Source organism: Pelobates fuscus, chromosome 9, assembly GCF_036172605.1.
Source record: "Pelobates fuscus isolate aPelFus1 chromosome 9, aPelFus1.pri, whole genome shotgun sequence".
Lineage (NCBI taxonomy): Eukaryota > Metazoa > Chordata > Amphibia > Anura > Pelobatidae > Pelobates > Pelobates fuscus.
The window spans coordinates 64,605,037-64,618,159 of NC_086325.1; the positions used below are offsets into that span (position 1 = coordinate 64,605,037).

A 13,123-nucleotide genomic window follows, 5' to 3' on the forward strand; every position below is an offset into this window, starting at 1 on the left:
TGATCTCCACTTATATACCTCCTTGCACTGTGATGAATATCCTGGAAAATTGAAGCTGTGTGGACAGCAATTCTCTTAATGCTTGGCCAACCATTTTAATAGTTATAGCAGCATTCAGCTAAAGCTCTGTGCCTCTCAGCGGCCGGGTCCGAGGTCTCCTGATTATAGTTCAGACCTGCATAGGAAGTTAAGGGGCAGAACGATCGAGCACCTTAACGTAAGGTGTGCGGGACCTCATTGCATTATAACAAAGGGGGAGGGGATGTTATAAAGTCTCTTTCCTTTCTTTTGGAAATTACCCTACTTTTGGAAATTGACTATTTTCATGTATGAGACCACCACATTTTGCTTCCAGTGAACAAATTAATTACTGTCATTTTAAATGAAATATAAAAAATATACAAAGTAAAGACATGTATAAAAATTATCTTTTAAGATCCAAACAAAAGGCACGTACGATTTTTTTTGAGAGGATCCATTTAGTACCTGCATTACGTATGCACGTTGTAAAAGGCAAAACATGTTGCACAGAAGATAATGTGTGCACAAAACCCCCCCAGAGAAAATAGAAGCTATTTGGTTATTCAAATATTACCTGTTGGCTTAGTTTTTTTAGATATGAAATAACACTATAGCTAAGACCACAATCCAGGTTTTCTGATATCAAGTTGGGAGCTCCCATCATGCGCAGTGCTTTCTTTAGTGGCTGTAGAAAATAAAATTAAAGCAGAATTATTCATATTACCAATTTCCATAAAATACATCAAGAAAATCAGATTATTCACAAAAATATTGAAAAGGGTCAACGTTGCAAAGAAATCCAATACTGAACTGTATCCTAACATACTAAGAACCAGACATATTTTTCTGGTTAATTTTTCACATGGTCTCTTTATTGATCTGTGGTTTGTGAGGTTTTATTTGTATTTTTTGGTCCAGCCAGATTCTCACCTTAAATCGAATGGGCTACACCAGTGTGTATCATTCTGTAAATTCCCCAAGCTGATGTAGACCTACCACTCGTGTGGGCCTATGTAAGCCACAGTCTGGTAGATAATTATGGGAGTTGTAATTCAATGACATCTGTGGGTCACCGCAAAGCTATATAATGTAATCAAGCCAGTATATGTGCCTTCAAAGAATGCATAGGTACTTATTGGATGCACATCTCAGTGATATGTACAGGGAAAGGGCAAGTTAAATTAGGTGCTGTATAATTTCAAATGCATGCTGTAAATAAATGAGACACAGCAACATTTATGGAACTTATAAATGGTGCTTATTTAAAATACTGTTTTTTTAGATGAGCATGTCGCTTTGATGCAGTTGATATGAATGAAAATGTAATATTGTAATGTGGTATTGTCAACATGGGCTTTTCTACAGAATCGCAGGAAGGAAATTCCGAAAAGGATTTATAGCCCTACCTAATGCAATATTTTTGGAATACTAATCTTTCACTGTGGGAAAAGTAATCCCAAATATCAGCTAAATAAACGTCACCATATTCAAGGAGTGGCTGTAGAGAGCTATTTTTGTAGAAGTAAGACTAAAGAGAAACCCCCCCCCCCCCCAAAAAAAAACAACCTAAATACTGACAGCTTAGTGGCTATGCTTATAACAACTGGTGCTTTAGAATTCACGGAACATACATATTTCTGTAAACCTGTTAGAGGAAGACTGAGGATCCAGTCAGTAATGTGAAATAAAAAACACTTAACTGCCAGTTTGATGAGGGACAATATCATTTGAATCACTTGTATTTCTGCTTATGTTGCCCTTGTTACACCTCCAGTGGCTCTGACTCACACAGCCAACATAAAAAAAAAACTGAATGGTTTAATTTTCAAATCAGATCTTTGAAAAATCGACAAATCCCAGGCACCAGGTCGCCATGGCGACAAAAAAAAATTCGCCCTGGCGCCTGGGATGTGCCAGCTCATATGTGCCAGATATTGTAGGCGGCCGCCCTGGGGAATGTGAAGGCGGGCGGCCGCCCTGATGATCATTGTGGGCAGCGCGCGAGGGAGCAGTACTCTGCCTGCAGCTGCTCTCTGCTCCCTCGCGCTGTGTAATGATGTCGGGAGCCAGCATATGATATCATTCCAGCTCCGGCATCATTACAAAACGGGAGCAGAGAGCAGCTGCAGGCAGAGTACTGCTCCCTCGCACACAGGAAGAGTGCAGCCCCACTGGACCCCAGGTAGAGACCCTCTCAGCTCTCCCAAAAGTAGGGAGGCTGAGTGGGTTTCAAGTAAAACAAAAATGTGTGTGTGTGAGAGAGAGAACCTGTCAGTGAGTGTATGTGTGCGAGCCTGTCAGAGTGTGTATGTGTGTGTGGACGCCTATATGTGTGTGTGCAATTCTGTTGTCAGCGTAAGAGTGTGTGTGAGCCTGTCAAGAGACTGTGTGTGTGTGAGCGCGCGTGTGTGAGCCTGTCAAGAGACTGTGTGTGGGAGCAAGTCTGTCAAGAGTGCGTATGTGCCTGTCGAGTGTGTGCGCGCGCGTCTGTCAAGAGTTTGTGCGTACAAGTCTGTTGTCAGCGTGAGTATGCGCGTTTAGGTACCTGCCCCCTCCGATCGTTTTTACTCACCTTTTATTCCCCCCCATTTTCTCACGCCGTGCCAATTTCCCCATGGCTGAGATTATCAATCTTTATGATCTCAGCTGAGCCAATGCTTTCCTTTAGGAAAGCATTGGAAGTATTTTGTGCATGCGCAGCAAATGTACCAATCCGCATCTCTTCATAGAGATGCATTAAATGAATAAATCTCTACGAGGAACATTGAGCACCTCCATGCAGAGCTTGGAGATACTGAACCTGGTTTCTGCACATGGTGACTGTCTGAGTGACTGTCACTAGAGGGGTTACTGAGCAGCAATGTAAACTCTGCCTTTTCACAGAAAAGGCAATGTATACACTAAAATGCCTGCAGGGACAGGATATATACACCAGAACAACTACATCAATCTGTAGTGGTTCTGGTAACTATAGTGTCCCTTTAAGTATTGCATTTTCTCATTGAAAATGACTGGCTCCTAACTTGTTTAGCTGGCTCCTAGATTCCAAGCAAATTTGTCAAGCCCTGTCTTACAGCATAGTGTGTTTACATTATAAGTTTGTATCTCCTGCTCTGTCAGTTGAACACACATTGGAGGGTTCTGCATGCTATTACCTGAGCAGAACAGAACACATTCTAAAATCAAAAACACTGTGCAATAATGGAAGATTAAAATTAGATTCTTCTTCACAGGAAGTGATTAGGACGGCTGTGTAAGTCACAGGCAGGGAGGTGTGGCTGGGTCTGCAAAAACAGGATTAAACTAGAAAAGCTAAAATGTCTGGGGAAATTGTGTGAAGTGTTCTTGCCTCCACCAGCAGTCTACAACTGGAGTGGGCGGAGTAACTGTTATTATTTATTTATATAGCACATTTAATTGCAATGTTGTTGCCCAAAGTGCTTCACAGTTACACTAAAACATACATTTATAAAAACATTAGCAGGTGTACAAAAGGCCCTGTGTCTATGACATCACCTGCTGCTCCAGCCTGGCACATGTCAGAGTATTTTGGCGGTTGCTATCTTCAAACGGTCGTATTTTAAAAAACTATACATCCTACAGCGAAGAGCTTTATATTGTGAGAATCACAAGACCCAGACATACATTTTGTATGTCTCTAAAGTATTAAAAATGAAGGCACAGTCGCAGTTTAGAAATTTTCCTTCAAGTTTGAGCTGGCTAGAGTGAAGTTTCAATGAATGTCAATGGACGGCGTGAGTTGCAAACAAATGGTCATATTGTGAAAACTATCAGGACTATGGCTTAGCCGTGGACATTTCTAGTGGATAGCTGAACGTTTTGATATAAGATTTGTGTAGGTGGGCTTGAAAATGAGGGAGTGGTGGCAGTTTAGAAATCATGTCCTGATTTTTCAGCTTTTGCCAGCTCCCACTCTAGTTTTGAACATTTTGCCATTCATTACTATGGGACCAATTTCGCCACAAGAACGACGATATTCCGTGAACCATTCGGCTAAACGTTCCACAAAGTAATAGCAATCCAATCGGGAACAATCCGCACGTTTCGGTATATTTCTGTCTATGTAGTGTAAAAACTGTGGGAGGAGTTAGGGTGGTAAATTTGGCTATAATAATAAGAATAATATTTGTGAGATAACATTAAGTGGTCTTGCTATTCAAGAACACTTACTAATTCCAAACTGGTAGATAATTGGGCAGCTACACTGGAGTGGCAAGCTCCATAAACAAAAACCACTTCATTAAGCTTAAATTGTTTTGATGCTTAGTTTCCCTTAAAGGAACACTATAGTCACCTAAATTACTTTAGCTAAATAAATCAGTTTTAGTGTATAGATCATTCCCTTGCAATTTCACTGCTCAATTCACTGTCATTTAGGAGTTAAATCACTTTGTTTCTGTTTATGCAGCCCTAGCCACACCTCCCCAGGCTATGATTGACAGAGCCTGCATGAAAAAAAAATGGTTTCACTTTCAAACAGATGTAATTTATCTTAAATAATTGTATCTCAATCTCTAAATTTAACTTTAATCACATACAGGAGGCTCTTGCAGGGTCAAGCAAGCTATTAACATAGCAGAGGATAAGAAAATCTTAATTAAACAGAACTTGCAATAAAGAAAGCCTAAATAGGGCTCTCTTTACAGGAAGTGTTTATGGAAGGCTGTGCAAGTCACATGCAGGGAGATGTGACTAGGGTTCATAAACAAAGGGATTTAACTCCTAAATGGCAGAGGATTGAGCAGTGAGGCTGCAGGGTCATGATCTATACACTAAAACGTCTTCATTAAGCTAAAGTTGTTCAGGTGACTATAGTGTCCCTTTAATATGTGAGGACATCTTAGAGTTCTGATTTTCTGTGAAGCCACCCATCAGGACAGCACAAAAAAAAACAACAAACCCATATCTGACCATAAAATTACAACATGTGCCAAACACTACAGGAAACAGAAGACTATACACATCCTCTGGTTAGAGAAGGAAAACCAGAATTATTTAGTTGTTGTTGGTCTTTTTAACCCTTTAAGACCGGAGGGCGTACTATTACGCCCTATTTTAAGCGGCTCTAAACGCCGCCGGGCGTAATAGTACGCTCTCCGTTTTTTTTCTTACTTACCCGGTCGCCGCCATCTTCTTGCAGCCCCCCCGGCCATGTGAGAGTGAGGTCCTTGCGAGCACATGGCTGGGTTAGCTGGCTCAGGTATTGCCAGCAGGGGGACTAACTGTAATGACAGTTAGTCCCCCTGCTGGCTGAATTCAAATAAAAATAAAGTTAAATCAGTGTAAAAAAAAAATAATAATATACTTAGATCATCAGTTTTTACCAATAAATGGAGTGCTCATCATTTAAAAATAATTCTGCTGGGCCTTTTTTGGAACAAGATAATTGGAGGTGCTGTACTGGGTGGCATCTATTTCCCCTGACCTCATTAATTCCGGTTGGTACGAGTTTAATTAAATTGCCCATAGCTGGCAGTCAAGAATGTAACTCTCAGCAACCTCATGTAGATAGACATTTTAGTCCTGATGGTGACAAAGATAAGGGAACACCCACACTGTACAGGTGTGAATCATGCATTTTCCTTCATTCAGGTCAGGGAATAATAATAATAATACTGCTCAGATGATAACTTAATCTGTGCTGTGTCATCTACCCAGCGGAATAATGACTACCTTAAACAAAAAAACAACCCTTTTTTTTTTTTTACCATTAAGAAGTATGGGGGCATTGTTTTCAAGTAGTTTTCAAAGGCTTGACGCCACTTCAGACTTGGCTTTAGTTTGTGCACCTTGAACAAATCATCTGGAAGAGAAACAGCCAATGAGACACAACAAGCAGATATAGAAAGAAAGCAAACCAACTTTTAAGCAAACCATCTACAATGAGTGGGTGTAGTCTACACTAAAGACAGATGTTTATGTAAGAGCAGAATTCTCCACAATTTATTTCACAATTATATGCCAGTTACATGCTTCCCTGGAAACCTTTAAAATAAGGTGTTAACTATTTAATTAGTCATCGTGGAGATGCTACGTAGTATCTTGACAACCAAACGGTTCTAATAATGGTCTGGGTTAAAAGTAACATTTCCATGCTTACAAATACCCTTAATTGTGCCACCTGGGTTGAAGCAGAGTTCAAAAATGCCATACAAGCGTAATAAAAATCACTGTTGCATCTCAAGAGGATGACTCAGAGTGACTCTTAGAAGCTAAATTTAAAAGATGAATAAAAACCTGAGACTCGGGTTGTGGCTATCCACGCCAAACAATATTTACACATTTTGGAAAAAAAGGACATACACTCGTCTGAAATATTCCGAACATTGGAACATTTCATAATGAACAGAAACCAGAACAGGATGCTCTATGAACAGTATAATGGACTATATGATATTCAGATAAGGTTTTAACATAAAATGTTGATCGACTTCTATTGAACAGAAATATTGCAGTGTGAATAATTTTGATGTTAACGTCACATCACTCATGTAATTATTTGTAGGGAGAAGACAAATAGCATGAACATTTTAAGACACTAAAAATGTTCAAGCCGCAGGTAGTTTTAATACAAAAAAAAAAAAAAGAAGCAGCAACGTTTAGACCTGCTAAGAGGTCTTTATCAAGACCTTGACCAAGACCTCTTAGCAGGTCGAAACGTTGCTGCTCCTTTTTTGTTCTATTAAGACTGCCTGAGGCTTGAACACTGAGTGCCTGGAGAGTGTCTTGTGTGGTCTTGTCGTTGTGAGATTGCTAGTTCTGCTCTGGAGCACCAGGTGGCTGCTAAGATTGAGTGTGGCTCCTATTGTCATTTATGTTAAATAGCATGACCAGCAATTGCCCAGGAAGTGTCTGACTTACCTAGCAATGGAAGTAACACGGGGTAATTATATGGCATGACAAACAAGTTCACACACGTCAGTGTGGTACTTGCTTTTAAATACCCAAATGGCTGACCAATTTCACTGTACTTTCCACTGTTGCTGACAAACACCTGCAATGAAGAATCAAATAATCTGTTTTATCATCTTTTTGAAAGACACATAATTAAAGGGGACAAACAGTAGAAGATCAAGCTGTTGCAGCTGCCATATCATTTTCATAATAAAAGCGTAACCCATTCAATAACAGAGGAATGTACAATGCATTGCGTTATTGCAAGAGAAGACTAAAACCACTTTGTATAACTAGAAACAGTGCTTCCCTTTAAAGTGCGACAGAACATTGCATGTTTTGCTATTCAATATGCACTGATCACCCAACAGGTACTCAAAGAGTCAATATAAGTGCTCAGACAGCAAACACATTACCAAGACACATGTCAGCAACAATCACTGTTGCTAAGATGCACATGGGTACATCTATGATATGCATAGTTACCAAGACACCTATTCCATTTTCTAGCCCTGGCAGTTGATTAACTGTACCGAGAACTTAGGCCTCAATTTAATTTGTTTGAATAAGAATCAGAAATAATTCCATTTTGTTAGAAAAAAGAAAGAAGAAAATAAATAAATACAAACATTTCAAATGATTTATCTACAAAATGACTTTAATTGTAACTTCTGCAGACAAATAATTTGAAACTTTTTTTTTCTACTAAAAGAATGGAATATTTTCTGATTCTAAATTTAAATAATTAAACTGAGGCCTTAATTCCTATGTTTGATCAAAAAAAACTGAGCCTTTTTCTGTCACCTTCAAAGCATTTAATAGAAATGATCATTTTATCAAGTTTTCAAGGAAACAGATTTGTTTAAAAAAAAAGTATATGTAAAAAATAAAATTTAAAAATAAATAAATAAATAAATAAATAAATAAATAAATAAAAAGAGAAAAATAAATCTGTATCTTTAGTAGATGACAGGATCCTTCAGGCAGGCATATACATACATCTATGGTCTTCCCTGCAGTGGGTGGAGCAGAGAAGACCATGGAGTAGGGATAGGCAACCTCCAGCACTGCAGATATTTTGGACTACACCACCCATGATGCTCTGCCAGCATTATGGCTATAAGTGCATTGTGGGAGATGCACTCCACAGCATCCGGAGTGCTGAAGGTTGCCTACCCCTGCCATATAGACATACAGGGTAATTCACTAAAATGAGATTTCAAGGTGAAATTGGAAATTTACGGTCAACATAGCCAACTAGGAAGATTCGCTAGGTCAACCATGCTTTGGGTTAATCTGGCCTTAAATGAGAAATCCACTTTGAATTCTCACTTTAGTAACTAACTCTGTGACAGTCTGACCCAAGTCTGAATGATCCTGTCATATACTATAGGTAGAGATGAGTTTTTTTTTTTTATATTCTTTATTTTATCGTGCTCATGTAAAACATGGCGGTAGGCAACGTGACAACAGCTTCGCCAGCGATAAACATAACATATTAAAAACAGTAATGGGCGTATATAGACATTGCACATTTTTGAATAAGGTTGCATTATTATAAACATACTTGATGCTCGTCTGTGTGAGCCTATGTGATTGTGCTGTCAGGGTTGAGTGTTATATGTGTGTCTTTCACATAGGGGATCCACCCCTGCTTTTCCGTTTTGCGCTTATGCTTTTTTTAAAGGGCTCGTCTAGGAATCGGCAGGGGGTGGGTTGGTGTGGTTACTCGAGTGTGGCTGGGCTATAGCAATAAGAGCCCGGCGTTGGTCGCTTCAATAAGGGCTACTGCATGTGGGGGCTCATCGTCTGTCTGTTTGGTTGTCCGCCTATGTGTCACGAGTCCCATTATCTGTACTTGGGTGTAGCAAAAAGCGAGACGGAGCAATTTTATGTCAGTGTAGGGAAGGATTTGCTGGGGCAATATTAAAGCTAACATCAGGTAAGTGTCAGGAGCGATCTGCAAAAACAGCTTAATAAAAAACAACAGACGTTTGCGGACGTCTTAAACTGTGTAAAACATGGTTATCGTTGGTGGTGGGTTAGAGGTGTCCCCTTGGAGTATATAGTCCCGAGTGTCTCAAGTCGGCGGGCTGGCCGGTGTTGGTCCCAGAGGTTCCCTCGGGGTGAACTCCCGTATGGTAGCTGGGTTGATCCTGGACAGTCCCGATCTTTTTGGGAGTGCAGCTTGGAGTATACCCGCAGATGTCAGGAGTGATTCCAATTCTTGGTAGCTCTGTGCTTTATGTGAGGTCCCGTTAAAAGTGAATAATGCTGCTCGCGGGGTCCCCCATCGGTAGGGCAGCTCTCTGGCGCGGAGGTGTTGTAATAGCGGCTGCAGTGATTTCCGCCAGGTAAGCGTACTCTTGGAAAATATCCTGGAAAAATGTTAGTTTGCTGCCCTCAAACAACAAAGGGAGTTTTGCCCCTCAGTGTAGTTAGGAGTGCTGTTTTGTCCGATATGCTCTGGAATCGTAAGATGAGGTCCACGGATGCGGTTGCTGGAGCTCAGGTCGGCTTCGGTAGTCGGAACATCCCGTCGAGCCTCAGGGACTTCGCCTGTTTTGGCGGGAGCAGGGCACCCAGGAGGCGCCTGATGTAGTGGGGTAGCTCAGTGAGGCTCACCGAGTCAGGTGTCCCTCTGATTTTCAGGATGTGGCGCCTCCGTTGGTCCTCCAGTGCATTCAGGCGGTCTGCTGTGGCATGTTGCTGCTCCTTTGTTAGATCAGCTACTTGTTGTTCTACCGTTGTTAATCTGGAGTCCTGGGTGCTCATACAGGCCTCCAGCTGGGTGATTTCCGACTTGGCCCCTTCTATGGCTGCTTTATAGTAGGCCATGTCTGCAGATAGGTCTTTGCGTAATTCAACCAGCATTTTATTTAAGTTGGCTTGCGGTGACCGGGTCTCTGGGTGTGTTGGGCACCGTGTTGCGTTTTGGTGTAGGCCCGAAGGACGCTCCCTCCATCAGGTCTGTGTCAAAGTCCTCTGAGGAGTACGAGGCGATATCGTCCTCCAGCGCCATCTTGGACCATGCGGCCTGTTGTGTGTTCCGCAGCATTTCGCCGATATCCCGTCCGGGAGGGCTTTTGTCAGCCTTAGTTTTCTTGGACTTTCTGCCCATGTTCTACCTCTCTTTCGTGGTCGGGGTTACAGGTAGTTTCGCGTGTATATTTCACCCTTTATGGTTCTTTTAAGTTAAGAGAGATGCGACCACTCCGCTGCGCTGCTGGCTCCGCCCCCTGTTTTTTTGTTTTGTTTTTTTACACAAGACTTGATTTTTTCAAATCGAATCAATTTGTTTCAAATTTTGATCAAAGGATTATTATATTAAAAAAAATAGTTCTCAGGTAACCGCGACCCTTTAAGTGAGAATTTATATCTGTAATGTATTATATGAATACTGTGATGTCATTCTCAGATTTCAGTGCTACTGTACTGAAATTGTTTGGCTCCAACAATAATAATATAATATTTAAAAAAAAAAAAAACACTATACCAAAAAATAGCTGAAAGGAGGGAGTACAGATGCCATGTAATAGCATAACATATAATAAGCAGAATATCTAAAATGACATTAATTGCATTTAGGAGTAATATATAATATCAATTTTACTACATAAATAACAGATTAGCCGTTTTATATTATTAATGTAACTCAGTGTCCACTTAAATGAAAAAAGGAATAATATGATGACACATAGAGAAACAAAGCCGTCTCAATAACTTTAACTCTGAGCATGTTTCCAGCACCCTTGTCCTCTTATATTAAATAATGCAAATAAAAATTAAGCACTCATAAAAAAAAAAAAAATAAAAAAAAAATTAAATGACGGAGTTAATTTTAAAAGGTAAATGTGCGTTTTCATTTTTGAGTATAGCATTTCTTTTTAAAGTGTTAAAAACAATACGAAAATGGCTCTTGTTGAAAGGCAGACACTCAGGGAAACCTACCTGCCAGCAGGTGTGGGGAGACTTTCTTTCTAAGATATACTGGGTTAACGGAGATGGCTCAAGCTCATATTTGTCAAATGGAAGTTTGTCAATCACCATGGGATCACAGTCCACACAGGAAAACCGCAAAACAGGGTGAGCAGAGCGAGGGGGCTGCAAGAGAAAAAATATTGTAACACAGAATGTGGCAACATGTAATAATCAATACTCTCCTTCTGTTAGCTGTAAGAGAAACAAATACATTTTGTGTAGGTAATTAAATCCTTTCTTGGCACAGACAACATTTTAAACTTGGGTAATATGGATAATTAAAGGACTCAAGACAAATAAGATGCTTCAGCTTTCTAAATTTCATTATGTGTCTCGAACCAGTAATTTTTTTTGACTGTTTACAATAGTGCTGACTTTTGTGGGAGTTATATGCACTAAATAGTTAAAAATATATTGTATTTATAGGCCCTTTACATTTAACAGTCAAACACTTAAAAGGTGCCATGTAAACACTTGCAAATTTTTTTGTTATTGTCATTTATATGCACCTTTGCCACTTTAGAAGTATACATATTGCAACCTTAACGTAAAAGCAAACTTTTTTTTTTTTTTTTTTAACGACAAAATTCCCTTTGTAGAAATTCATTTCCTTCAGATTTTAAGCTTATTTGAGCAGGTCATCCACTACCTCCCACTCATGCAAGTCAAACCTATCTTGCTGAGGTTTCTTGTTTGTGTCTTCTACCTATTGCACTTGACCACCGAATATGTTGGTGCTTAATAAATGATAAACACAAAGTATATTTTATAATCTATTTAGCGCTCTAGAATTATTTATATTATATATTAAAACCACACATGCATTCACTAAAACAAAATTAAATACGTCATTATTAAATAGAATTAAATAAACGCTACATTTAACTTTCAGAGGCAGGTCTCTGAAAGTTAACAAGCCCAGTCGATGAATGCCTTGGAGCAGATTTATGCACTTACCAACATTGGGGAGTTTTGATCCGGCCAAAAGGATTCAGGAATTGGCCAATGTCCAACAGGAACACCAGTTTTTGGATTAGGCCGCACATAAATTAGCTTATGACAACTATGCCACGCTTGTGGAGCAAATGAATTAATAGGCCTGACAGAATCCGTGAGTCCTTCTGCAGGAATAAAAAAAGAAAATAAATAAATAGGCTTTTCTGGAATAACTTTGTTAAACGAAAGTCTGCTGCATTTCCCTTTTTTAGAGAAACCTCTCAATGGAAAGTTCTTAAGCACATGACACGAAGTAGAAAGACAAATGATATGTTATGATTCCATAAAGCCAGTGGCATTCGGCAAGAATGGAATCTGCTTACAATCAGCAGTTTATTATTTTGCTAGTCTGGAAGCTGTCACACAAGTTAGACCACTTTAATCCTTCAATGGTTCATCCAAGCCTTCAAATGGATTACTCTATCATTACCCTTTCAGAAGCGTTCAGTACAGAAAACAATATGGCCACAGTGTTGTAGTGAAAACAAACTCTGCAGTGCATAGCTCTAAAATATATAAAAAAAAAAATTTAAATTTTAAAAAAAAGATCATCTTCCATGCACTACTGGGGAGTACCCTGCAGCGTCTTGGCAACCAAGCTACTGGTAGCTGGTGAATACAGCAGTGTTCAGACAGCCTGCAGACACACTCCGCTTTAATTTGAAGACTGCCTGCTTAGGGATCTGTCCCTCCCCCTTTGGACCAGTGGGGGATATTCCAGTCCCCACTGTTGTACCATCGGTGTAAAGTCGATATACAGCCCACAGCTGAATTGGAGGCTTGTGGCCTGGTTCACAAGATGGCTATCCCGATAGGACATACAACCGGAGATACTCCCCTGCAGCCTTCACTACTACTGGACTCACTACTCCTGAATTTTGACCGCATATGTACAACCTTCTGGACTAAGCTAGGTGAACAGGGACTTCCTTCCACGCATGCAGGCCGAATCGCGGCTCCCTAAACCCGTAGAGCTGGCCAGCACCGCATGAGCGGCCTTCCCCCACATGTTCCTGGATGGGTACCATGGAAGAGACCTCACAAACTGCGCCGCGGTCCGCACCTCACCAGATTAAGCCTCCTGCTTACTGCTGCACACCTAGATACCAGGCACTCCCACATAACAGTCTTCTACTCGCTGAGCCTTCTCACCTGCAATGTCTGCGGCTCAAAACCCACAGAATGTGGACGCAAGCTCTTCCGACGAAGT

General features: G+C 40.4%; 1 protein-coding gene across 4 annotated transcripts in view; it reads right to left on the bottom strand.

Moving 5' to 3' along the window:
• Nucleotides 1-13,123, bottom strand: part of LOC134572801 (integrator complex subunit 6-like) — a 127,084-nt gene that overhangs the window by 51,861 nt on the left and 62,100 nt on the right. For all 4 annotated transcript variants that reach the window (XM_063432007.1, XM_063432008.1, XM_063432004.1 and 1 more), the window contains 5 exons: nt 11,875-12,038; nt 10,888-11,040; nt 6,904-7,036; nt 5,751-5,845; nt 596-706 (listed from right to left, as the gene is read on the bottom strand). In XM_063432007.1, coding sequence (XP_063288077.1) covers nt 596-706; nt 5,751-5,845; nt 6,904-7,036; nt 10,888-11,040; nt 11,875-12,038 — 656 coding nt within the window. The remainder of the gene's footprint in view (nt 1-595; nt 707-5,750; nt 5,846-6,903; nt 7,037-10,887; nt 11,041-11,874; nt 12,039-13,123) is intronic.